Source organism: Fulmarus glacialis, unplaced genomic scaffold, assembly GCF_000690835.1.
Source record: "Fulmarus glacialis isolate BGI_N327 unplaced genomic scaffold, ASM69083v1 scaffold11288, whole genome shotgun sequence".
Classification (NCBI taxonomy): domain Eukaryota; kingdom Metazoa; phylum Chordata; class Aves; order Procellariiformes; family Procellariidae; genus Fulmarus; species Fulmarus glacialis.
Window position 1 is genome coordinate 5,041 of NW_009230165.1, and position 27,465 is coordinate 32,505.

Genomic DNA, 27,465 nt, shown 5'->3' on the forward strand with positions numbered 1-27,465 from the left:
ATGCAGATATATAGGGAATGTCTTTATTATGCACGCCTCTGTCAGCATGAAGTGATGGAATTGCAACTGATAGTTGAGATGCATGCTTTGACCTGAAAGAAGCTTTATATTTTTACTCAGATTATTTATAAGAACAAAAGCACTAACCTGAAGGCCCTTAAAAACAATTTACGTAACTGTTGAAAATGTAAAGAAAGCTTGTTATTATAACACTTGGCAGTATTTATGCAGCACCTAGTACACTACATAAATTGGCTAGAAACATCTGTCTACTTCTGCAAATACTATAGCTTGCATGACTGCATTGAGTCATGAGTCTATAACTGGGAATTGAGAAAACGTGAAACATGGCAGTTGCATCTGCAGTTGAACTAGTCAAGATATAGGACGTTCCTAGTCTGAGGACGATGTGGACTACTTACAGGTTGATTTGGTGACTTTACGTAATGTGTGATTGCTAACAGCACTTTGTCTATTATAAAGTAGAAATAATATTGCTTCAAAATCTGAAAGCATAAAGTAAGTGTCACTTTCCCTCCTACTCATGGTTTCACAGGAGGTTTACTTTTTGAAAGCAAGAAGTGTGGTTAAAACATTTTTAAAAAATGCAGTCTTTTGACATGCACTGCTGTAGTTAAAATGTGGCACACAAGGTGACTTGATTGTTGAAAAGTCAGTTCCACTTGGCAGAAAGAATGGGCAGAAATTTTTTTCTTGCGATGGAATTTTCTAGGAAGAATTGAAATTAGAAAGTAGGTGTTGAGAAATGCTGTTTGTTCTGTTACTGTGCAGTGTTTCATAATAGCTTTCATTATAAAGCAATGAGGAAAGTTAAGGGTAAATTCCTGTGTGGGAGAAGGGGCACATAGGCTTTCTAATTCTCTTGATGTATGCTGCTGTGCAACATGCAGAGCATTGCAGTATACAGTGGTTGTTCTAATGCTTTTTAGCTTGTTGGGGATCTCAGCAGAAGATTTTTTTAGTATACCTTTGTATGCGTCTGAGCATGCAAATATAACTCGGCAGGAGTTTAAAAGAATACAGTTAAAAACAAGAACAGAATAGGTTATTCATTACTAAGATAATACTACAAGATAAGAATATTTAATCATATGTTGGAAAACAGGAAAAGAATGACCATTTACCTTGTGAAGGACATCATAACTGTCTCCAGGGGTGACCCCTTTTGTGCTCAGCCTAAGCTGGCACATGTTCATCTCTGCAAGCTCGGGGCTAGCTGATGTAATCCCTAAGGGCTAAGGGCTGCTGCACATGCGCCCAAATGCGCAAGAGCTCTGTAATACGTCAACATACTGAACCTGTTGTCTAACAGAAAAGATCTGCTTTGTTCAACTTTATCTTAAATGGGAGGGTTGAAGAAGACAGTTATCAAATAAGTTCTTATCACTCACCTCAATGACTTCACAGGACAGGACAGCTGGGATGGTGGGATTTTTGGACTTTTTCTGGGGCACTGTTGTTCACTCTCACCCAAGTTGCTGCAGTTCTCTCTGTGACTCTGTAGATAGCCAGGAAGATCTCCACTGAGGGTACTGGGCAGGCACGATATGTTTCGCGTTGTAGGATATACTTCCCATTGCAATGTGTTGTGGTGCCAGGTTGGTGTTAGTGTCTGCACCAACTATACTTAGTGCTGGAGTGCAATAAGTCAGAACTGGTTGTAAAGTCAGAACTGGTTGTAAAAGACTGCTGGGGACGGACACAGGTGTCCCCAAGGTAAGAGCTGCCTTGGAAGCAAATTTTTGGTTAAAAAAATTGGTTTGGTACTATGTGTTCATTTTAAAAACAGTGACGTCTGCCTATATAAGCATTGTAAATCTTGTAGTTGGTTGGTGTATGTATGAGGGCTGAAAACTTCCTCTGAAAGAGAGATTAAATGAAAAGAGTCATGAATGAGTTGCTTTTACTGTATTTGGAAGATTATACATACCTTATACATAGTTTATACTTGTTTGTTTTTTTCAATCTTTAAGTAGTAGAGAATCTTGAAAGGAATGTGCTGGGTGTGGATTTAAGTTGATTGTGATGATAAGGATTTGGATAGATCCTTTATTTCCACCTTTTAAACAACAGAAGAAAAAAGTTCTTTTTCCGTTCCATCCACTTGCTTTCAGTAGATGTGGTTGGCTGCTTAACATCTCTGAAGTTAATATTGTGGTGTTTCCCAGAGCTTTTGCTATTTATGCAAGCCTATTTTGGTCAGTACTTACTTTTTGTTTTTGTTTTGTCAGCAGCCATGCAGCAGGTCCTGGATAACCTTACTGATCTGCCGACATCAACAGGCGCTGAAGAAATAGACCTGATTTTTCTTAAAGGAATTATGGAAAACCCTATTGTAAGATCACTTGCTAAGGTATTTAAGCTTGCTGCTCTGAGTAGAATCTGGGAATATTTTAACTCTTAAATTATTGTGTGAACATTGAGTATGGATTGAGGTATTAACAATGGCTTTATGTATGGTATGTCTTATTAAAAGACTTGAAGGAGTTCTTGAAGGTGAAGGTTTGGTATAATGTAATTTCTGTGCATGCTGATTTATTGTTATATGGGAGAATCTAGAGGAAGAAGAAAAATTCAGAGACTCCAGAAATAATATGGTAAAATTATTTATGAAGAAAATATCAAAATACTTGAAATTAGAAGCAGTTGGTTTTAATATAGTCTCGTGACCACTGTTGTGTGCAAAACACATATGCCTTCTGACTTTTAGCATTTTTGCCAAAGATGAAAAGTGAGAGCAATAACCTTCTTTACCCTGTGGTGGAAACAAGTTTTCTTTTTGTTTTTGGCTCAAAATGACTTTCTGATCAGCCCAGTGAAATACTCTCTCCATGCCCTATCCTGGATCTCAGAGTAATACTGGGACCTTTGATTGTCAGCTCTCTGAGACATGGGCTATCCTTAGTTTTGGTCTTGCATTATGAAAATCTTTTATTTATAGATGGTACATATTTATAAATATGTAAGGTGATATTTACAAAAAATTTTTAGACTCTGTAATTAAAATGTAGTAGGAGATGCAGTCAATATTGCACAGCACTTACATGCTTTCTTAATCTTACATCATAAAAATAAGCTCCTTTCATGAGGAAAAAACAGTTAAATGTAGCTGTCTCTTTAATATAAATAGATATCTGAAATCAATGCCCTCTGGGCAGGCATGAAATACTCTGTAAAGCTAAAGGATTGTTGTGCAGGGATTTTGCTCAGAATAAAAATATGGAAAGGAAAACTTCTCATAAGAATTCATATAAGAATTTACTTCTGTTTAGTTGTTCAAAAGAATTGGTTGTAAAGGGAAGACATTGCATAGTAATAAACTTAGAAATAATCTCATCTGCTAGTGAGATGGCTGCAGAGGGAGAGATTTGTGTACTAAGTTTACTAGAGTAAGTAAAAGCATTTTCTTAATTAGAGTTGTTTCCAACTTCAGTATCTGCTGCATACGTCATCTTTAATTTAATATTTATCATGAAGAAAATGTTCATTGCAAAGCATTTTTTTTCTTATCAAGAATTTGTGCTTTAATGGCCAATTACAATTATGTGGAATTTAATGACTAGCAGATGTAAAAAAAATGCTTGTAATGGAAACAGACTCTTAACTATAAACTTGCTTTATCTAGAATGCTGAAAGGGTTTAATTGTGTTCATATGGCATGACCTCACTCATACTTTCTTTTGTAATTATTTTGGAATTAAACCCAAAACCTCAGTCCTAACCAGCAGAGCTAAATAAGGACAAGATCAAAAAGACAACATATTTCATGAAATATATGTAGTTCATATATATCCATTTGTCTCTAAAAACATATAAAACTTGTTTTTCTATTAGAAGAGCTAGTTTTAACAGAATAGGCAATTCTCAGGACCCTGAGGTGGTCAGAGTATTTAAGCAGATTCATTTCAGACCAGGCCAGATATGTAAAAGCTTTTTCATTTTCCTTTATTAGTCAGTTATTAAGACTAATCATTAGGTAAAGTATCCCAAAAAGGACAAAAAGAAACTTAGGGAAATGTGCCATGAGCCACACATTTTTTTCTTTTCAGTCCTTAAAAAAATGAAGGCAAGTAATAAACATAGTAGGTAGTTTATAATATTTTGCAATGCAAAGTTTGGCTAATCTTTTAAAATTGTGTTAAGTTCATTTCACACTTTTTCTGTCTAGAATAAAGGCATCAGGGTAGAAATTACAGATCTTTTTTCAAATAGGGTTCTTTTACTGTACCTTTCCATTCTTCAGTGGAGGGTTCTTTTACTGTACCTTTCCATTCTTCAGTGGGTGGTAGGGGAAAGGGGAAGTAACTGTAATCACTGTAAAATGCATTTTCCTGTCATTTACTGACGTTTATGCTCAATCCTAACTAGCCTTTAGAATTGTTATGTTTTTTTGAAAACAGTTGTTGAATTTGGAACATGCATGAATTTTAATCAGTTTTGCTCCTGAATTTTCTTATCAAATTTCCCTTCTCCTGGATTGTTAACTATTCTTTTGAACCTCAAAACTTTATCTTCTTTTCTGCAGTTACACTATTGCTTTTAGTATTGTAGCATAGCCTGCAGCATACCAGGTGAATGCCTAACCCAGACCAAGAAAACATCTTAGGAGTAATATATAAACATTGAGTCCAGTATGTACGGTGTCAGATTGTTGGAGGCAAAAGACTTACTATTTCAACATTTGGCAAGTATGATAAATATCGAATGAATCAAAACACTCAATTCAGTATCACTATTTCTGAAATGATGAACTGAACTGAAAAAAAAATACTGCAATATCTAAGTTAGCTATGCCTTTTTTTTTTCTTTTTTTTTTTTTTTTGAATTATTAACCACTCCATATCCTGCTACTCCCCAACATATTACAGGATCAGAGGTTGTTGGCTGGTAAACTTTCTGCTTCCCAGTATATACATGGCCTTGATTTTGGAGCGAAGGGTGAGGATATTTGTATTTAGATTATACTCTCTGTTAGTGGTAGTATTTTAAAGAAAATGAGTGAGAAATAAGGTATTCCATATTCTCTAATCTTATAAAGGTTTTGCAGTTGGAGTATGTTTAAAAGTCAAAAATTTTTACTTGCTGTAAAAGAAGTAAAGTTTAAAAGAAGGATATTGTTGACTGTACGTGTTATGTACAAAATAGCATTCCCTTATTATGGAGAATGTGTGTAGGTGCCAAGCTTCCTGTGACTTTGTAATCATGGTCATTTGGTTTCTGTGTGTTGGAGTTGGGGAATGTTTGAAATGTCTTTCTCTATGTTAAGTTAGCCTTTCCAGTGTTTGATCATCAGTCCTGCAAAAATACCATTTTATAGATATGAAGTAGAATTTAATACTCAGATGATTTCAGGAAACAAAGTTTTCTGGTTTTAGGAAAATTTTATTATAACATCTGTTTTAAAGCGCTAATAAGAAAGTAGATGTGTTGTGCATAGCTTTGAATTATATATATGGGAAGTATATATAGATAACTCCCAAATATATCTGTTATTTATTGTGTTTTTACATGCCAAAGCGATTGTTCTTTTTTGAACTTCTTGTTGCTACGGTGTTGTAAATAACTCTTAATTGAGTGCGTTGAGAATCTTAGTTATTTTTGGCATCCTCTTATTCCCTAAATTTGTGATACAGCACTGCCTGTAACAAATACGTGAAGCATTTGGATTTATGAGATGTTTCTCTTGCAGCTCAAAGCTCCTACCTTTCAATGAATTTAAGTATCTGCAGTGTTTAGGAAAGGGTTATGTCTGCAGCAATAGCTCAAGAAAGAGATGAAAAGTTATCACAGAATCACAGAATGGTTTAAGTTGGAAGGTAGCTCTAGAAGGCATGTGGTCCAACCCCCTGCTCAAGCAGGGTCACCTGGAGATGGTTCCCAGGACCATGTCCAGACAGCTTTTGAATATCTCCAGGGAGGGAGACTCCAACCTCTGGGCACTGTGCCAGTGCTCAGTCAGCCTCATAATAAACAGGTTTTTCCTTATGTTTAGATAGAGCTCCTGTGTTTCAGTTTGTGCCCATTGTCTCTGGTCCTGTCACTGGGCTCCTCTGAAAAGAGCCTGGCTCCGTCCTCTTTGCACCCTCCCTTCAGGTATTTATACACATTGATGAGATCCCCCCTGAGCCTTCTGTTCTCCAGGCTACGCAGTCCCAGCTCCCTCAGCCTTTCCTCAAATGTGAGGTGCTCCTGTCCCTTCATCATCTTTGTGGCCCTTTGCTGGACTCTCTTCAGTATGTCCAGAACTGGACACGGTACTCCAGGTGTGGCCTCATCAGTGCTGAATAGAGCTCGACCTTCTGGCAACACTCTTCTTAATGCAGCCCAGGATATTGTTAGCCACATTCCCTGCAGACTTTTCTTTAGAATTTCCTTTAGTTATGCAGACTTTCCTTTAGAATTTGCTGTTTTGAAGGTGTTTGAATGAGTGGAGCCTGAAGTAAATGCTTCTCTTGCAGACTACTTTTTTTCTGAGCGGATCCCATAGTTGCTTTTTTGTCCTTCTTCTAGAAGGTGTACTTGTACTGGGTTCTGAAGCAGAAAAGATCTGAGGTGCTATACTGTTCAGACAGGACTGTTTAGTGTATATAGCGTAGAGGTTATAGGAAATAAGGACGTACAAGCATCTCTGACAGGTGCTGCTTATAAAATTTGTTCAGTCATGTAGTTAAGCATGCAAAATCCTTCAGCAGTTATAAAGATAAAATATAATATACAGATTATACTATATGCAATTTTTCTGGCTTTCCTGCTAAAGGTTGCACCAAGAAATGAATTAAAAGGCTTATAAATTGGAACTAATTAACTTATTTACAGTATAGTCTCATATATTTAATCTTACAGGCTCATGAGCGACTAGAAGATTCTAAACTTGAGGCTGTCAGTGACAACAACCTGGAGCTGGTGAATGAAATTCTTGAAGACATCAGTCCCTTAATAAACAAAGATGAAAATATAGCAGAATTGGTTGGAATACTCAAGGAGCCTCATTTTCAGGTGCCACCTTTTTACTGTGTATTACCAACTTGCTGTATCAGTGTCCACATAGGGACCTAGGAATAATAACGAAACAAAACCTGAACTGTAGCAAACTTTAACATGTAGCATTTTACTCCGAATGAAAGGTAAAACAGAAGCCATGTGGGGTTAAGAATGAGCATGATTTTATTCTTTGATACCACCTCAAGAATATCTTCACTCATTGTATTAAAATACACTTGAGATTCTGTTACAAATCTTGGACAAACATTTACTTTCTATATGACTGGAGTTTCCATAACAATTCCCTGAAGGCTTCATCTTTAGCATTTCCAGGTGGTCTCAGTTCCTGATACTGACCATTCTGCACTTTGGTTCAGCTGTTGGCATTCATACTCATGTGTAAGGTGTACAGTTTGCAGAGTGAAGCTCTACAACTACCTGAAAGGAGGTTGTAGCGAGGTGGGGGTCGGTCTCTTCTCCCAAGTAACCAGTGATAGGACGAGAGGAAATGGCCTCAAGTTGCGCCAAGGGGGGTTTAGACTGGACATTAGGAAAAACTTCTTCACTGAAAGAGTGGTCAGGCCTTGGAACAGGCTGCCCAGGGAAGTGGTGGAGTCGCCATCCCTGGAAGTATTTAAAAGACGTGTAGATGTGGCGCTTAGGGACATGGTTTAGTGGGCATGGTGGTGTTGGGTTAACGGTTGGACTTGATGATCTTTAGAGGTCTTTTCCAACCTTAATGATTCTATGATTCTATGATTCTAACGTGATTCTTCTGTGATGCGATCTGCACTGCAGCTTAAATTGAGACTCTGCATCCCTCTCACTGTTGCTCTACTTAACATAAATGAAGTTTTGACATACGCTTGTCAAAAGCAGATGTTGTTCCATAGCTGCCATTCTATTACCAGCTTCCATACTGACCCTTGAAGATTAGGGTTTGTAAATCCTTGGTAGATTCTGGACTTTCTAGGCAGGCTTCGGCTGACTTCAGTACTTAGCTACAGGTATCCTGTAGAATAACATAAGCAAACCTTTTGCCACAGTATAAATGTGCTTCTTTTGGCAGACAGGTATAGAGTCATAGACATTTTTTGGCTATATGAGTTTAAACACACTTTTTTTTTTTCTAAATTTTCAGTTATGCATTATACAAACATAGCAGTGAGGTGCATTACCGTTTAACATAGATAAACACTGGAAACGCTGTCAAGCTGTGGCCTGTTGGAAGAAGGAACACTTCCAGAGCTCAGCTTTTGAGGTAGTAGCTATTCTGAGTGCTGACAGTTCCTCTACCTCTTCTGAAGAGCAGTATGTTGGCCTCCCTTGTGCTCTTATTTGTCCAGAAGGGCATCATAGCTAAGGGATCAAAGACTATCATTTGGAGACTTACTGGTGAATAAACCTTCAAATCAGTCTTTGATCCCTTAGCAGAAATTGGTACTGGAAGAGGAGAGGATGAGTTTGGAGGAATTGGTAGTTACAATGCAAAAAGATTGGAATTGCGGGCCAGCTGGTGCAGTGACAGACCTGACAAAGATCCATTGTGTAAGATAGAGAAACTAAAGCTGACAAGTCAAAGAGGATGAATCAAAAAATGAAAAGGACTTAATAAGTGAAGAACTTCCTGGAGTAGACTGACTCTGAAAGGCACGTAGCGATGATCTCTGAAGAGAGATGGCAAAGACCAGAGACCAACTGGGCAAAGAATCTTTGTGGTGGAGGCTGGAAATGGCCTGCAGGAGGCTGAGATCAAATAAGAATTTTAATTGGGGTGAACAACCAATACTAAGGCAAACCCAGCATTCATTCCTGTTCAGTGGTCATATTTACAGAGAGGCGCAACATGATGCTGGTGTCAGTTCCTCCATTAGTTCAGGCTTAAGCAACTTACACATTTAATTTAAAAGTTCCAAAGTAGCTGGTGAACAAAAATGCCAATATTTACACTATTTCTTGTACATTTTTTGTTGTTTGATTTATAAAGAACAGACTTGAAATTGCATATATGCTACATTAACTTTACAGTTTTGCTCTGATCTTGTTAGTGCTTCCTAATTGTACATTAAAGGTCTGTTTAACAAATATCTCTTCTGTTTTCCTTCCCTGTCCCTAGCAGTAGGCATCTAGTGAAGACTGTAAGGCTAGGACAAGCCAACAGTGATACCTTCCAAAATGTTTTGTGAGGATTTAGTGATTTGTTGCTCAGACTTCTGAGTGAGAAGCAGTATCCTCCACCTGTGGTGGTGTTCTCTTCCATCAACTTGTTCAGTTGTTTTTTGGAATCCATGTAAAAATCTGGCATTCATAACATCCCCCAGCAGAGTGGAGACTATGCTGTTTTGTTTTTGAGACTGTCTCCTGTCAATTTCACTTAATATCCCCTTGCTCTTGTGTAGGAAGAGAGTAAACAGTTTTTCTTTACCAGCTTTTCCATGTTACTTGTGATTTGAGAGACCTCATTGTATATGTATGTATGTCTGTCTGTCTCAAATAAATAAAAAGAAGGGAAGCAAAGCTTCCCAGAAGTATACAGCTTCCCAGAGTCATTCACAGCAGCATGGATTTATGAAGTGGTGTAATAATTTCCATTGCATCTCCTACTCATTGCTTAAAAATTCCTAGTATTTGGTTTGCCTTTTTAACAGCTGGTGAATAGAATAGAATAGAATAGTTGGGTTGGAAGGGACCTACGATGATCATCTAGACCACTTCAGGGCTGACCAAAAGTTAAAGCATATTGTCCAAATGCCTGTTAAACACTGACAGGCATGGGGCATCGACCACCTCTCTAGAAAGCCTGTTCCAGTGTTTGACCATCCTTTCATTAAAGAAGAGATACCTCTAGGCTCAGTAAACACCTAGTTTTTAAACTCACCTAGAAGTGAGTTGGTTTTTTCGGTTTTTGTACTGTTTACACCTCTGAGATACCACTTCTGAGACTGTCAGTTAATATCTTAAATTAGGATTGTATTTCTCCTTGCAGTCTGTGTTGAATTTCATTTGCCTTGTGGCTCATATGGTGCTCCTGCAGGTTACAGTCAGTTGTTTTACTCCTTGAATAGTTTAGCAGCACCAGCAGACCCTGTCATTTCACTTCTCACCCCCATTTCCTAGATCATTTATTTGACATGTCAGTGTATTGGCAGGTGTAGAACTGAGCCCAGATGCCTGGGGGAAATCCCCTGGTGACATGAACTGTGAAAACTAATACTGTATTCCCGGCCCCAATTTTTCTGTCTTTTAACCAATATTTTCATCCACTTGAGAGCCTTACTGCTTATCCTATAGTAGCTTTGTTTCTTTAAAAGGCTTTGATACAGGAGTCTATCAAAGGTCTTTTGGAAATTGATTTATATTATCAACTGTAACTGCCTCGCTGGCATGTTTGGTGACTCTTTCAAGGAACTTAACTAGATTTGAGAAGCATGACTTCCCTTTATTAAAGCATGTTGATGCTTTCCCATGATCTATTTTGTCCAATCATTCTGTTCTTTATGGAAACTTCTTCTAATCCGTTTAGTATCAACATCAGACTTACTGGTCCACAGTTTGCTGATTCTTCCTTGGTACCCAGTTTAAAAATTCATGTCATGATTATTGCATGCTATGAACAGGATTGCATGCTGCTTCTTTCATTATACTGTTGAGCGAGTTAAGAGAAGTAAGCTATTTCTAGAGCTCCCTACTTCATTTGCTGCAAAACCTGGATGGTACAGAAAGAATTAGGTACAAAAGGAAGAGAAAAGACTATTTGATGGTTAAGATAGTTAAATGCTGCCCTGGAGAACTAACCTATCCTTCACTCTGTTAGAATTAGAGTTCATTTTAAAAAAAAAAAAAAGTCTGAAGCAGCTTTAACTTGTATTTTTTTTTATTTTCTAAGGCCTTTTATTTTCTGAGGCCTTCAGTCTCATTTGCAGAAACAATGAACAATTTTGGTTGCTGCATACAGGCAAAAAGCAGCTAGCTACTTACTTTTTAAAAGTAGATCTGATGTGATTCAGTTTGGAAGCCTAAAGTTAGGGTGTACTTTTCGGCCCTTAATTTTATGCTTCTGTTCCCTATCTGGAGGCAGGTAGCAAAGACAACTGAGGCCAAAGTAGTAGTATTTTGGTTAAATGTTTTTATTTAACTGATATCATAGTTATGACCACTCTAGAAAAGCTTCTAGGAAAATTTGCAGACCAAAATGTGGATACAGTATTCTTTCTAAGGCTTGGGGAGGCTGTATATCTCTCTCTCTGAAAAGGAAACAGAAAATTAACTAAATATTCAGGAAATAAGTGCTATGCTTTCTGCCTCATTTGATGCAAGGAGGTATATTCCAAATTCTGCAAGAAAGGACCTCTAAGGAAGAAAGGAAAAATACAATGTCATTTGTAATTATAGAAAATGTAGTTTGCATCCTTTCTCCAGGTCAGTAAATGTGTAAACAAGCCACCTTGTCTTGACTCTTTTATAGAGGCTGATTCTGTATTTTTACAAATGAATGATGCCACTTCATCACAGCGTCATCTTACAGTTGTAACCTACCTCGGCATACAACTATCAAATGTGGTATACAAGTCATCAGTGCAATAGCTTATTTGAATGTATCATTTAGTGCTGAAAATACCGAATTACAGAACTTCATTTCTGTTACACATTTTTACAGAGGATACATTGGGGAGGGACTGGCTTGGGGAGTACAGGTGCATGTATGGTTATACTACTATGTCTGACTCTCGGTTCCCTCTCTTTTCTCTCCTTTCATTCCTTTCTTTTTCTTCCCTTCCACTTTTTACCCCATTTAGTTTTAACTAAACTTTTCAGGGTTCAAGTGTGGAAGATATTAAATTCTTATGAGTTTCACAGTATTGATGGCTGGCCATCAGGCGAGTATGTATTGAAGAGCCAGCTGGCACATGCAGTGCATAGAAAAGGCTATAGCAAGTCTTGCCAGACAGTAGCTGGAGAGCAGAAGAGAGGAGTGGTAAGAGAGGTTGCCTTGAGGGAAGAGGGAGGAGTTGAAAGTATCACCCGTTGGAGTGGTTAAACATGCAGAAGAATCACTTCTGCTGCTTATGGAAGAACTTGTTCAGTTATTTTCACCTTTCCAAGAATTATGCAAGCCATTTATCCTAAATAGTAGATTCTGCTGGCAATAAAATACTTAATCTGAAAAGCAGCCAATATTTTCTGCTGATAGTTAGCTTTATAATGGCTAATCATACCTTTAAAATGGTTCATTTAGAAAAGTGATCTTAAGTTGCCTCCTAGACAGATCTAATTTATAGCGTTATTTTTCCCACATATTCATGCCTCCTTACCAGCCCCTCCCCTATTTCTCTAAGATCTTAAATGATTTCCACACTTTTCCAGAACAGCCTTTAAAAATCTCTTCTTTTCACATGTACATTAGGGGCCTGTAGTCCATTTATTAAGTTTTAATTTTTCAAGAGTGTTATCACAGAAGACTAGCACATATTTAGTGCATAAAAGAGGAACAGAGATATTTTAAGTACTTCTGAGGCCTGAAGTGTTAGGAAGGGAGTCCTAAATTCAAGGCCATAGAGTTGTTCTGCTCTTGTGTATACCCCGCACCCCCAGTCCCCAATTTGTAATTTAATTGTTCTATTGGATCACAGTTGGGGAAATAGTTATCATATAGGGCAGGCAATGCTTCATAGCTTGTATAGATTGTGCTGAGAATTTTTTTAGGAAAAACAAATTTTGAATTTGAACCTGGCTTCAGCACTGTAGAGAGCCTTGGATGTTTAATGTTTCTTTGTTTACTGAATTTTGAATTACTTTTTTTTGTTTTTTGTTTTTTTTCAACCTGTTAAATAAGGACAGCCACAGAAAACTACTGTAAAGAAGTCAGTATGTTCTAAGTTTATGGATTACTTTGTGACAGTATCTTTCACAAAGGTGCCATACTGTCTGGCACAGGACTGTATGTCCATTGTGCGATAGTTCTTGTGGTACACAGGGAGTTCTTCTAAATGCCTTATTCCAGCACATTGCCATTTTTCCCATGAGAACCTTTCTACAGTTATCCAGTCTTGGATAGTCATCTGATCCTGTTTACATACGTGGTATGGAGGAAACTTTGAACCTTTTTATGGTTGTTGATTATTCAGTCCGTGTTGTTTTGCAGACTTTGGCAGTGGTTTTATAAGCGTTCTAGCACCAGTATGGGAAAGGTCAGATTCCAGGGGAACTCTGGAGTTGCAGGAGCACAGGATATCACTTTTTCCGATACCATAAGAAAGAAACGTGAAATTCATGCAACTGTATTTCTCAGATCACTCAACCATATTACTGAAATAAAGTAACTGTGAGCGACATAAAATGTTGGAGAGTAGTCCAACAGTGGATACAGACACATGGCCCCTCTTGCTGGGTGGCTTTGTTTAAGTGTTCTTCAGGACCGTATGCTGTCACCTGGCTGGCTGGAAACAATCTCGTAAAACTGGTATAGATTCTTGAGTTTCAGAACTGAGAGTTAGGTATGGGAAGGTAATAAATTAACTGTGGCTTATTTTAAGGAAACCAATAAACTACTTTTCTTAAAGAAACCATTTTATAATTGTGGGCAGCAATGTACAGTCCCTGAGAGTGCTTCTGTGACTTGGCCATCACGTAAATAGCAGGAAAAAGATTTTGTGATTGAGAGATGGTTAAGTAGCAGTTGAAAGAATTCATGCTTATCCGTGAAACTGAGTGAATAAATAGGATCAGAATGTGGATGATGGGATCAGATTTAAGAACTGAAGAATCTTACAGAGCATGTTAATTTGCAAAGGATGGCACAGTCTTTTTTGACTGTGGATCAGATTATAATCCATAAATTACATGATCGTTAAGGGCAGGGGGCTGTACAAGCATGGTTATGTGTAAGGCTCCATGAGAAATCTAGTGGTTTGTGGCCAGAAGGTTTGAGAACAATTTGTTCTAGCATGTGACCAAAAGAGAAAACTGGAAGTATCCTACTGGTGCACCTATCTGGTTTAGTCAGTGGTAATGTGTTAAAATGTGTAGTTGATACTAGTTGGTTTCACTTTGGAAATGCAGAAAGATCCAAAAATGTTCCTTGCAAACATTGGGAAACAGAGATCTGTGCTCCTGGTTTCTGGACTGGTTGTGCCTTGAATAATGAAGAATTAGAAATTGCTACCATCAGACAGCTGCTTGATTTAAATAAATGATTGTTTTTACTATTTAATTTGATTTGGTTTCTGTCCACAGTATCAGAGCAGCCACAATAAGCAGCTGTCTTTACAGTCTTAATGGCAGGGACAGAATCAGTGAATTAGTACCTCTTTCTAAACTCAAGTTGAAATACCAGCAGGGTCATCATGTAATAGGCAGATTAAAATGACTGTTCAGCTTTGTGACACTTTGAGGGCTTGTATGTTGAGCTTAGCACTAACCAATATGGTTGCACAACTTTTAGGTTAGAGGTGACTTGCAGAAGGATGGAGCAGACTGCATAGCAAAATTGTTAAATTTGCTTAAATGTCACCTGCTCACCAGCTCTGCTTTCTAGTAGTCTGCTGTCTTCCTCTGGCATGTGCATGTCACTATCAATGATAGTCCCTATGATGTCCTGTCCTCAGTGTCTTCTCTTTACCTATTTACTCAACACCAGTCAGTGATCTAACTTAAGACCATATCTCATGAGGTCACTGTTTGAAACAAAGATATGTTGTTTGAGGCCTAGTAGGCATCTTCTCTACTTGCTTCTTTTCCTTTTCCTGTATGTGTCAGTGAGACTGTGCTACAGGATGCTTTATCTTGAACTACCATATATGGTGGTTATAGGGTGTCCCTTTTCCTCTTAAGGACAGAAAGTCTCCACTGTCTAATTTCACAAGTTTGATCTTGTTTTACCTGCATGTATTGTCTTACAAACTTTCTTTAAATCTTGAAGTATCTTTTACGAGAAAATCAAGTCTAAATTGCATTGTCTTTCAAAGATGATTATATTTATTTGGATCTCTACCTTTTGGTTTGTACTTACGTATGTGGACTGGTGAAAACACCATTAACTATAAGGTCTGAGCTCTTGTCTTCCAAAAAGTGAATTCTGTCGACTTGGATTCATTTGGTGCTAGAATTCTGCCTTGGCTTTATACAAGCAGAAAGCATTCATTTTGCAGATTGCTAGAAATCCTTGCATACCTGTAATTATCTTTTATTTACAGTTACTTCCAAATTACTGTAGAGGAAAATTTTATTACATTAGACACAAATATCTAATGATGAGTTATCTTCATTTGTTTTGCAGTGGGTTGTTCGTTTACTTTAAACATTTGCTCGGATACTGTCTCACTAGGTGAAAGACTATTTTAGGTACTCCTTTTTCTATCTTCTTCCCTGAAAGTTCACATATTCATTCCAAATTCATTACATTTCTCCTATACTTCCTTAAGAAAAAGCATTTGTATTTACAAAAGAGAGCATATATGCCAAGACAGTAGGCTTATCAGGCCATGTAAGTACTTCATACAAACATGAAAGTGAATTTTTGCTCCATTCCATGTGAAGTAAGAGTTTTAAGATCTGGTCCCAAAAGGGCAGTTTCAGTGGTTATTCAGCACTAAATCCTTTTGCAAATGCTTATTTCATGATTTAAAAAAGGCTTTTTCTGTTTCTTTACAGTCACTCTTGGAAGCACATGATATTGTGGCTTCAAAATGTTACGATTCCCCTCCTTCTAGCCCAGAAGTCAATAATTCTTCAGTGAACAATCAGATTGTTCCAGTAGATGCTATTCGTATTCTTGGCATTCACAAAAGAGCAGGAGAGCCACTGGTAAGTAATTGAAGATGAGTGTGTCTTTAATTTAAAGTGCAAGTGAAAGCGTTTGCATGTGCCTAATTTCTTGCATTACGTTTTAATTGTTTACATTATTATGTTGTGTAATTTATTGGGTGATAGGATCAGTATTGAGAGGTTGAAATAAAAATATATTTGTGTGTTCTCCATCCTCTTCTCTTTCAGAAATTATGGGATAGTGAATAGGCAGTCACTAGGCTGAATGACTTGCTAGCATAACTGACTAACACAACATCCGTTTGGTCCTGATACAAAATGATAAGATTGCATGCAATCAAGAACAATACAGTCGTCATTCAGTCATATGAAAACGTTGTCTGAAAGCACTTTTGTGTCACCTGACGCTTACCTGTGTATTAGGAACTCTTACCCTGTAGTAACTATTACTGTCTCTTTTCAGTGGGGTAGATAGAATATCCCTTAGCTGTATATTTTTGCTTGAGATAATGGTAAAATGAAACTGAAATTCAAACAATGGTAAACTAGGTGTCACATTCCTCTTTCAGGGTGTTACATTTAGAGTTGAGAACAATGATCTGGTAATAGCACGAATTCTTCATGGCGGAATGATAGATCGACAAGGTCTTCTGCATGTAGGTGACATTATTAAAGAGGTGAATGGCCATGAGGTTGGAAACAATCCAAAAGAATTGCAGGAACTGCTGAAAAATATTAGTGGCAGTGTTACTCTGAAGATTCTCCCCAGCTACAGAGATGCTGTTATTCCTCAACAGGTCAGTAGCACACTTCTAACAATTCTGTCAAAAGCACTTCTGCACTTCATCGCATAAGATTGTTTTAAGATTTTGGATTAGACATATTTTGATTATTTTGTGTACTTAATGCTAGCAGGAAGGCTAAAATGTAGATACCTGTATTCACCTTTAAGTACATTTTGGAAATGGGTTTATTCAGTAGATTAATATCACGCCTAATAAGCCTGCCTAAAAAATTCAAATTAGTATCTAAGATTGATAAGCATTTGTATACTACATATAAAGCATGTTTCTTTGACATCCAGTGACCTCTGATGACCTAGCCACAATCACATTAAACTGCAGTGAACTGCATGTGTTTATAACATGATCAGTGTCCAAATAATCTGTTTCATAGGATTCAGAAACATACTGAATTCACAGATGAGCTTGAACTCGCTGACTTAAGTAGGAACTTGGATGGTGGCTATTCCTTATCCTTTTGTTGTTGCTGTAGGCTGTGGATTTCCCCACTGCAGAAGTAACTTGTTGCTCTAAAACAGTGCATTCGAAACATCTTGTAAGACACTCCTTCAGGTAGTGGGTCTTAATGCCAGTGACTATGATAGACTATGCTTATATTGAGTAGCTGCTGAGGGAATGTGCTGTATTTGAGGCAGGTGCACTGCTTCTTTTGCTCCCCAACCTGGTAGAAAAAAGTCAAAAGATGTTTCCAGTCTAACTGATGCAACTTCCTGTTTCTTCCCCTGCATCAAATTTGAGTCTTAAGCAGTCACATATCTTGTTTGTTTTAAAACATTGAGTTCATGGCAAAATTAATTCTTAAGATTCCACAAGCCTTGAATACAGTGCTCATGTACTGAGAATTTTTTACGTTTTTAAGTAATTTAAAGTCCAAATACTAATTGAGTTGTATATACTGAAATGCAAAAATGAGTGTTTTGTAATACATTGTGTATTGTAATACATACATTATGTAATACATAAATAGATACATATAATAATACATAAATGTAATACATACATTGTAATACATAAATAGAGCAGTTGGCTTTTTATTTTTATCATGAAGCTCCTTCAGCCAAGGTTCAGCACTGCTGATTATTTCTACTCTCTCAGCTGGAATATGTCAGTTTTTTCCATAGATTGGATTTTACTTGCCAAATGCAACTTGTCAAACTTTTCATGTCAAACTTTTTATGCTGTAGGTAAAGACGTTACTTCAGTTTGACAGATAAATTAGTAAGAATGTGTTTTATCTTGTTTAAACATTTAAATTTTTACATATTTTAGGTTTTTGTGAAGTGTCATTTTGATTATAATCCATATAACGACAACCTCATCCCATGCAAAGAAGCAGGTTTGAAATTTTCTAAAGGAGAAATTCTTCAGATTGTAAACCGGGAAGATCCAAATTGGTGGCAGGTTGGTAAAAAGATTAAAAAAATAAAATAAAAAACCGAAAAGCTTCACTAGTTGCCTTAATAATAAACTCTTTAAATTATGTTCTACTTCCATTTAACAGTAGATATAAGAGAAAATATTTACACTGCAATCCAATTTCAAGCTAATATCAAGATATTAACAATTGAAATACTAGAGAAAATTGAACGGTATAAATTGTATCTGTAACACTCATTTTGCTATTACTACTATTTATTTGTCTTTGTTCTTGTATTGTAAGCCCAGACATTCAAAAATCAGTTTAAGTGGACAATTTCTAGCAGAAAGTCTTAGGTTGACTATGTTAACTGTGGTAAGCCTTCCCTGACAGCGACTGTGGGAGAAGTGGACCCCTTCCTGAGTGCTCAGAGTTGAGAAGAGAGAGGGAAATTAACCCTGTGGATTTGAAGAGGGGGTGAGAATAGCTATTTGGAGAAGCTGTATCTTTTGTTTCCACAGTGGTGGTCAATGTCTGTGAGCTGTAACATGCATGTTCATAATCAAAGTGTTTGGCACTATTTCAAATATTAAGAGTTCATCCTGCTTTAAGGTTGTATTTCTACATTCAATCCTTCAGCAGAAATGTAATCCAGTGCTTATGCTATTTTTATTTTTCCAAGACACTATACACACAACTAAACATCATCAGTGCCTTTGAAAATAGGATAAGTGAACCTTTAAGGCACTTTTCTCAACCAAGATACTCAAAATTGCAAGTGGCAGTGGCAATCTAGGCAAAGAGTTTAGCATTATTAATTTCCTTTTCACCCCTAAATTGCTTACCCTTTGCTAGGTAACAAGCAATAGTAAGCCAAACGTTACTTGAGAGCAATATGTGTATGACTTCTTTAAAAGCAACAAAAATATTTCAATATACATCAACAACTGTTGCTGAATTCTGTTGCTTGTCAGTGACAGTAATAACAGAAAGGAAGAGAATAAAAAGTGTGAGGGAAGGCAGAAAATTTATTACTGCCAAGTTAATTAGTTTCAGAAGTTAGACACTCCAAAACTCCAGAGTAGTTTGACATTTAGCTTACATGCTGTCTTCTGTTACATGCTTTTCAAAACCTCCAGTTTGTAACTTGTGGGAGTCCAGGAGAAATAAATCTTAAACACTCCATCAGTGGGAAAAATGAAATGTGTTAAACCAGCATAGTGTGTTGCAAGCATTGCTATGCAGATCATGCCACTAGGAAAAAAAGTTAGTTTTTCCTTGTGCTTTCTAGAAATGGTAGACTGTTACTGAAAACTTGCTAACTGTAAAAAATCAGTTAGTCATAGGTAAAAGCATACAAGTTGAAAAGCAAACAGTTCCTGTTAGCAAGAGACAGGCCAACCAGTTATGGAGAAAAGTGTAACGTTTTGTAACTGTGTGTTTGTATGTGTTGAGCTTGCCATAGAATTATTTTATAGAGAATCTTAGCCAAACTTTCATTACCAGAATACTTAAGTTACTAAGATTTTAAATCTGTAGTTACTTAGTGCAAAAAGCTTGAAGGCATGATTAGGCATGTGTTAATGGCATTCACTGTTTATGAAATGAGAGTTAATAAGCTGCACTGGAACCTGTTTGGAGCAGCTCAAGAATACAAAATAAGTGTGCTTGTGTACTAGAAAGTCTTGAGTTTTGTCACTTGAGAGTTCAATGTCTGGAGCCATAGAATTCCATTTAGGATTTTAATGCCAAAAGTTTATGGCTATAGGAGCTTACTAACTTAATGGGGACCAGTAATGAAACTTCTATCTATGTTATTTAAGTTTCCCAAATTTTAATACTCAATGGCAAGACACTGTTACTGTAAGACAGAATTTTAATATCCACGTTTGAATTTCCAAGTCTCGGTAGTAAATGTATCAATACTCACCAGTGAGCAACTCTGGCAGTGTGAAAGTCAGTCAATACCACGTCGATAAGAAAAATGCTTCTCACAAGTTACCTATGATTTTTATTTTTTATTTTTCCAGGCTAGTCATGTCAAAGAAGGAGGAAGTGCAGGGCTTATTCCTAGCCAGTTCCTGGAAGAGAAGAGAAAGGCCTTTGTTAGGAGGGACTGGGACAACTCAGGTGAGATTTAATGAATTTCAGGAATAGGTTTTGCTCTGACTCCATTTGGTTTGCTTTTCCTGTCTTCATAGATACTAGAAAACTGCTGTGTGAGAATACACAGAATATTGCAAAACGCTAATTATTATATTTTGGCTTTGACTGAAGGACAAAGGCTAAAGTCTATCTTTAGTCTTCATAGATACATGAATCAGTTTTGCCACCTGCTGAGGAAAAGCTAAATAAGGTGGGAAAGGCATAAGAATTAGCTCTTTTTTTTAATTATGTTTTTATAGTATGCAAGTTAATAAATTAAACATGTTTGATGGATTTTTCTGCTGCTTTATACAAAGCTTTCTAGGAAAATCAATTTTTTCTCTGTGTTCGGTTCTTACTATACCATTTGATGTCTATGAAAATAGATGTGGTCTCCTGCCCTAGAATATATAAAATTCTAAAAAAGTTCTTGTAAATTGAATTAATCTAAACTTGCATATGTTCATGTAAATAAGCTTCAGAAAAACACACTTAACAAAAATGATGAGTTTGTCTCAATTTTTATTTCTAGGGCCTTTCTGCGGAACAATAAGCAGCAAAAAAAAGAAAAAGATGATGTATCTCACTACAAGAAATGCAGGTATCTCTTAATATTACATATGAGTCAAAGTTCTCTAGGCTTCTAAACTTGCAGAGTCTAGTGTATCCAAAGCTGAAAGATGTGTGGTAAAATATTTGATTATAAATTTGATAGATCAGATAGTTTTTGCGGTTTAAAAGCAATAGCGACCAGTGAAGATACGGTGGTGCTGAGTACATCTTTTGATAGGTGGAAGTCAGAGAAGAACTTTGTGTTAAAAAGAGAAAAAAAAAGTGAAAGCTTTGTTGCCAGCAGGTTGAGGGATGTGATCCTTCCCCTCTACTCAGCACTGGTGGGGCCACACCTGAAGTGTACTGAGCTCCTCCCCAGTGCAAGATATGGACATATGAAGATGATGCAGGGACTGGAGCATCTCTCCTATGAGGAAAGGCTGAGAGAGCTGGGACTGTTCAGCCTGGAGAAGAGAAGGCTCAGGGGGATCTCATCAATGTGTATAAATACCTGAAGGGAGGGTGCAAAGAGGACGGAGCCAGGCTTTTTTCAGAGGAGCCCGGTGACAGGACCAGAGGCAACAAGCAACAACACAGGAGGTTCCCTCTGAACATCAGGGAACACTTTTTCCACTGTGAGGGTGACTGAGCACTGGCGCAGTTTGCCCAGAGAAGTTGTGGAGTCTCCCTCCTTGAAGATACTCAACAGCCTTCTGGATGTGTCCCTGAGCAACCATCTGCAGGTAGCCCTGGCTGAGCAGGGAGGTTGGACCAGATGACCTCCAGAGGTACCTTCCAACCTCAACCATTCTGTGATTCTGTGAAACTCTCTAATTGTTAATTACAGTTTTCCCATTCCGATCAATCTTGAATTTTCTCCTTGGAAGTAAAGGTAATAATCTGACCTTATGCTGTCCATGAAGGGGTAACTATTTTATTCTCACACCAATTTAAAGCAAGAAAGCTTGTATCAGACTTAATGCCCTTTGACTACTATTTATATTCACATGTGGTCTGTTGATGTATAGCGGGACTGATTAATTTTTTTTCTTACAGTATTGACTGTGTATTAACTATTTTTTGTACACTTCTCAATGCAGAATTTGATCGTCATGAAATCCAGATATATGAGGAAGTAGCCAAAATGCCTCCTTTTCAGAGGAAAACACTGGTCTTAATTGGGGCCCAAGGAGTGGGGCGAAGAAGTTTGAAGAACAGGTTTATAGTACTGAATCCTACTAGGTTTGGAACTACAGTGCCATGTAAGTTGTTAGCATTCCTATTGTAATATACTTTGAGTCTCTGATTATCTGGAAAATACCTGATGTTTATCCCAGTGATTCAGCGTAGGAGTAATTTTGTCAGAGTATAAAAATTGTATAGAGTGGGAAAACAAAAGGTTCTTCATCTTCTCAGACAACTGGACTAACATATGATGACAGTGAAAATATTTGTAATAGCAGTTAAATGTTACTAATGCTGCAGAAAAACAATTTTTTGTATGTGCAGTATTTCAGTCTGTTAGGTTTCTTCAGTGTCAGTCACCATCAGTTACTGAGGGGATTCTAGAAGTTCCTAGTAGTCTTTTGTAATGAACAGCCAGTGGAGTTTCAGAGGTCTGCCGTTTATTAGAAGCACTGTAGGCATTGTAAATTGTTACTTTAGTATTAGAAATGTAGGGAAACAAACTTCCAATAAAACTGAAGTGTTTGTGATCTCCAAGATTTGTATGCTAATCTGATGTTTTAATACATTTAGCCTCAAGCCCATGTTCGTTCTTTTTTCCTCCCTATAAACTTCAGAAAAAAACTTCTCCCTTACTGAAGTATTGTTTTCTTGCCTTCCTTCCAGATAATTACTTTGCTCATTCACAAGATCTTTATTTTTTTTAACCTCCCCTTCCTGTTTGACTGCTGACCAGAGAAGTCCACCCTACATTATTATTCTCCTCACCAAGTGGTGATATGGCACCAAGTCATGATACAAGTATTACCAAAGGGATCCATTCACTGTTATGTTTAATATGTTCTGGAGTTCAAATCTAATTAAATTCAAGTAGTGAACAGGTAATATAGTGATAGGACAGCAAAGTCAGTAATAATCTGATATTTTATTTTATTTTCACTTTCTTGCTTAAATAATGTCTGTACTGCACAGTGTAGCCAATACCCAAGATGGCTGCTAATGTTTTACTTAAATACTGGCTTTAATCTCTCTGCAGTGAATTTACCTTGCTTTAAAGGGTAAGTTGTCCTGGAAAGCAGCATTAGCTGGCCTCCACTAAGATTCTGCTACAGTGGCTGGGCTTCTTCTGATATTTAAGCTAACTTTCTTTATAGCTAGCTCAGTAATTCTACCCTGAATAACAGAGCAAATACAGTGAGCAAAGTATGTGCTAAGGTTGGGGGGGCGGGGTAGGGCAGGTTTTGATGTATGCTCAGTTATTTTCAGAAGTACATTTGGCATTTGAGAGTTAAATTTCCATTTGATTTCCAAGTCACTTAAATAATTACTTTATTAAGTGAATAATTAAAAAGATGACATGAATGAGTATTGTATATGGTGTGAAGGAGTAATGCAACGGAAATAAGTAAATGGGTGCGTAAGCAACATAGAGGAAAGAATAGAAATAAAGGGAACAGAAGGGGCTGTGCTCAGTTTTGAAACTTACACTAGAATAATTAATCTCTATATGGAACAATTATAATTGTATATTAATGTGTATTATACTCTCCCTAACTTAATAGGCCAGTCTCATATTTGTATTCCAAATATAAAAAGAAAACATTCAATTTATATTTTAAATTTTTTGTGCAGTTACTTCACGAAAGCCAAGGGATGATGAAAAGGATGGGCAAGCGTACAGATTTGTGTCACGAGGTGAAATGGAGATGGATATTAAAGCTGGCAGATATTTAGAGCATGGAGAATATGAAGGAAATCTTTATGGCACCAAAATTGATTCCATCCTTGAAGTTGTTCAGACAGGAAGGACCTGCATCTTGGATGTGAATCCACAGGTATATCATTTGTAATGTTACACTACAAGTGTAGGAGTATAATGTTGAAGAGGTATGTCTTTAAATTTGAAGGCTTCTTATCTGGTTTAAAGATTACAATATCAAATGAATTCTTGCATTTGTGGCACTTAGTTGGAATGAGTTAGAAAGTCGGAAAAAACCAACTTAGATTCTGCATGGAAGAGGAGTCTTGCAGAGTGGTAAATAATCTTCTTAGCCAAGGAAAGAATGATGTTGAGCGTTTCAAAAGACAGTGTAGGAGTTTCTAAAATAGAAATAAGAATCTTCACTTACGTGTTTCTGCCCATTGTAATAGACTAGTTTTGCAGTGCCCCTTAAGTAATGGGGACATGTGGTGAGTCATTCTCAAACTTAGGGTTTTTTCTTTTTCTTTGCTTCTAGGCCCTGAAAATACTGAGGACTTCAGAATTCATGCCCTATGTAGTGTTTATTGCTGCTCCAGAGTTGGAGACTTTGCGTGCTATGCACAAGGCTGTGGTAGATGCTGGAATTACAACCAAACTTCTCACTGTAAGCAGATTATTTCATATTTTTAGTTTGCTTTGAACAGGATGTTCTTAGATTTTTTTTTTTTTTTTTTAACCTTTCATTTTAGATGGAATTTGTTCTTAAAGTAATGTGTCTAAGAAGTTAGGCAAGACTTTTGCTGATTACTTAGTAGAAGTTAATCAAATACTATGTATAAGGAGATTGCTTCTTTCTTAAAAATAGATCTCTTACAGAGAAGTGTTGATTACAAAAATTACTTGTAATGTGTTCTTTGGGAAGTGTCACCTTTGATTATTTGCAGCAAATGGTAGATATCTGATGGTGGGAATTGTTCTTTTATGTAAATGTCTTTCCTTCACTTTCCCCACCTCTCCCCCCAAATAGTTTTGTTCAGGTTTGTCTTATAATACAGGTGTGCTTTAAAAAAGGAATCTGTAATTCTTAGAAAAGATATTGCAGCCTGCGTTAAAAAAAAAAAAAACACAAAACCAACAACCAACAACAGAATGCAACTAGGCCTTGTTTCCACTGCTGCACCAGCACATGCTGCACTGAAAATGGCTGGGAGCTGCCAGAATAAGTAGAGTTGAATAGCTTCTCTTCCTCTGAAGTTCCTTGGACTTGTCATGTAAAGTGAAGTGGCACATTTTATTCATTAGATCTTCTCTCCTTTTCTGAGACACAGTGTGTAGCAGAGGGAAATGAGACATGCTTCCTCCAGCCCAGCAAATTATAAATACTCTGTGTGAGCACGAACTTTCCCAGCTGCAGGACCAAAGCAAAAAAAGCCAGGTTGAGCAGTTAAGAAAACTATCCTCTGTGTTCAGCAGTACAACTTCCCCATCTGAGAAAAGCCAGTTTGCTGACAACTCACGATAGTGCTGCAGCTTAGGTAGTAGCAATATCTTGTATAATGCTAACGGGGCATTCAAAGCAATAAAATGGGAGATGGGTTTATTTCCACTAAATTAATATGGGATTTGTAGTCTTTTTTTTTTTTTTTCTTTTCAAACCTGTGAGATCCCATTCTCTTAACCACATGAGAGACTGTCCAGTCCTAGTCCTGGATTCTGATTATTATAGATTCTAGTATCTCTGTGGGTGCCTTGCCTTTCCTCCTCCCTGCCCCAAATGAACCTTGAATTTTATGATGCATATACAAGAAGGCAAGGTTAAAACTTGGTCCAGACAAGTATAAAAATAATTTCCTGCACTTCCTAGTATTTGATTCCCTAAGGGACATCCTTGCCTTTGTTTTACTTGTCCTTATGAATAATAAAGAGGATACTTACATTTAAAATATACATTTATATATCTTTACGGATCCTAAATCATATCTGTGCACATGTATATGAAGAGTATGATTTCCCATTTTATATTCTTGTACTTCCTGAACAAATGAAAAACAAATGTCATTTAAAGTATTATGTTCTGCTTGCTAGTGAGTCTGCCTACATTATTTCTAGCATCCTAAGCTATTCCATTGCAAAAATTCTGGCTCTTGTGGTGCTACATTTGCTTGTCTCCTTCATTTACTGTGAAGGAAAGGCTATTCAGAAACTTAATTTTTCATTTTGGCTTTTGTATTTACAACTGTATCAGGACTTGAAAATATTAAAATAAATATTGTCAAGGGGACAATCTGATAACTGCTTACAAAAAAATTGCTTTTGTGCAAAAGTGGAGAGGAATTTTCTAAGAATGTAGGACTAATGAAACATAAAAACATGCTCAGTGGCAGCACTTTATGAAGGCTTCATAATGTAGGAATATAAATTTCCTGCATATTTTGCACCTCATGTCAGAACTAAAATAATGCAACAGTAGTTTACAAATGAGGAACTGATGTCGGGTGAGCAAGGCTGTGAAATGTAGCCTCTAAAAGCAATGAGGTATTCTAGAGCTTTATTGTACTAGAAATGTATCTTTCATTGTCTTTCATTTCATACTAATTTAAATTCTTGGATTTTTTGGTGCTTTCTGTGGAAATAAAAAAAGGGCACAAATATATTTGCATAACTGATTGATTCAGTCATTCCTAAAGCATCAATTTTATTCTGATTGAATCGTCGGTTGCAGATACAAAATGACTAACTGCCTGTTATGCATACCAGCCCAAGTTCATGTGCACCTACTGACTTTCTTAAAAACTGCAAGATTTGTAAACATTTGGTTGCCCTGTTTAACATTATTGGCCCAGCTTATAACATTTTCAGCCCTTTCAATGCATTTTAGCTTACGTTCTGTGTGGATTTGCTATAAATGAAAATTTTCATTTTTTTTAAAATATATTCAGTATATAGCTTTAAATAGTCAGTTGCAGTATGTAATGAAGGGCTACTTCTTCCGTTTTTATAAGGATTTGCCAAGTCTTATGTTCTTAGTAATCTTTAAAATCTCTTCAACAGGACACTGATTTGAAAAAAACAGTGGATGAAAGTGCACGGATCCAGAGAGCGTACAACCACTATTTTGATCTGACCATTGTAAATGACAACCTGGACAAAGCCTTTGAGAAGCTACAGACTGCTATCGAGAGACTGAGGCTGGAACCACAGTGGGTCCCAATTAGCTGGGTATATTAGATTTCTCAAGAGGAGCTTAAGTAACAAATAAAATCAACTGCAGCAAATATGCTAATGTGACGTTGTGTAGATACCGACGATAACCTACGGCACCTGTGCATTTTTACTCTGTGTATATTCAAAAGTACACTATTCTGAATTTTTATAAAAATGTTGAAGGGAAAGTGTACTTAAATATGTAATTTATTTTAATTTTTCTAACTTTTTACAGATAACCTTTCTATTCATATCACATGAAGGAAATGCGTTTAAGCATTTTTATATGTTTTGATTTAGTACCTTTGCCTTTTTCATCTAAGAAACTTTCAATCGTTCACTTCAACATTTACGTCTTGGTCTTACATTTTCACTGTGATTAAAAAAGAGATACTTGAAACAATTTTTGTAAAACTTGTTAACGTTAGTGTTCAACCCATCAAAAGTCTATAGCTCTTATTAGGAAAGAACACTTACTTCCTTGGGGTTTCCTTTTTTCTTCCTTAAAAAAATAATAATTTCATGGGAGCAGAATTTTAAATATTAAAAGCAGCAACCAACACACAGCTCCATTTTCAGCTTAATGTTGGCGCATTCTTGACGTTTCACAAATTTTTGATGTCCCTTGATTTAGACAACTGTTGTGTAGGTTTCCTTATACGTGTCTCTTGAAATAACATAAAGCAATACCTTGCAAGCTGCTTATTAGGCTGTTCTTGGGAGCCAACCTGTTAGCCTATTATGGTTGAAAT

The 27,465-nt window shown here is 36.9% G+C and overlaps 1 protein-coding gene across 2 annotated transcripts; it reads left to right on the plus strand.

Moving 5' to 3' along the window:
• Positions 1–27,376, plus strand: MPP6 (membrane protein, palmitoylated 6 (MAGUK p55 subfamily member 6)). 2 transcript variants are annotated; one of them, XM_009584123.1, is made up of 12 exons: positions 1–19; positions 2,256–2,356; positions 6,865–7,017; positions 15,652–15,804; positions 16,335–16,562; positions 17,838–17,969; positions 19,956–20,055; positions 20,603–20,671; positions 21,723–21,884; positions 23,440–23,642; positions 24,045–24,173; positions 26,561–27,376. In XM_009584123.1, the coding sequence occupies exons 1-12, from the start codon at positions 1–3 to the stop codon at positions 26,735–26,737; spliced, it is 1,626 nt and encodes a 541-aa protein (XP_009582418.1). In that variant the 3' UTR covers positions 26,738–27,376. The 2 variants fall into 2 exon arrangements, with proteins under 2 accessions (XP_009582418.1, XP_009582419.1); XM_009584124.1 differs by lacking the exon at positions 1–19 and having other exon boundaries at positions 2,253–2,374.
• Positions 27,377–27,465: the final 89 nt, after the last annotated feature.

What these genes read in the sequence shown, in the direction of transcription:
- MPP6 (XM_009584123.1), top strand. An exon ending in AAAGAGCAGGAGAGCCACTG is followed by an intron (nt 15,805 to 16,334) that starts GTAAGTAATTGA and finishes TTCCTCTTTCAG; the next exon opens with GGTGTTACATTTAGAGTTGA. An exon ending in TCTTGGATGTGAATCCACAG is followed by an intron (nt 23,643 to 24,044) that starts GTATATCATTTG and finishes CTTTGCTTCTAG; the next exon opens with GCCCTGAAAATACTGAGGAC.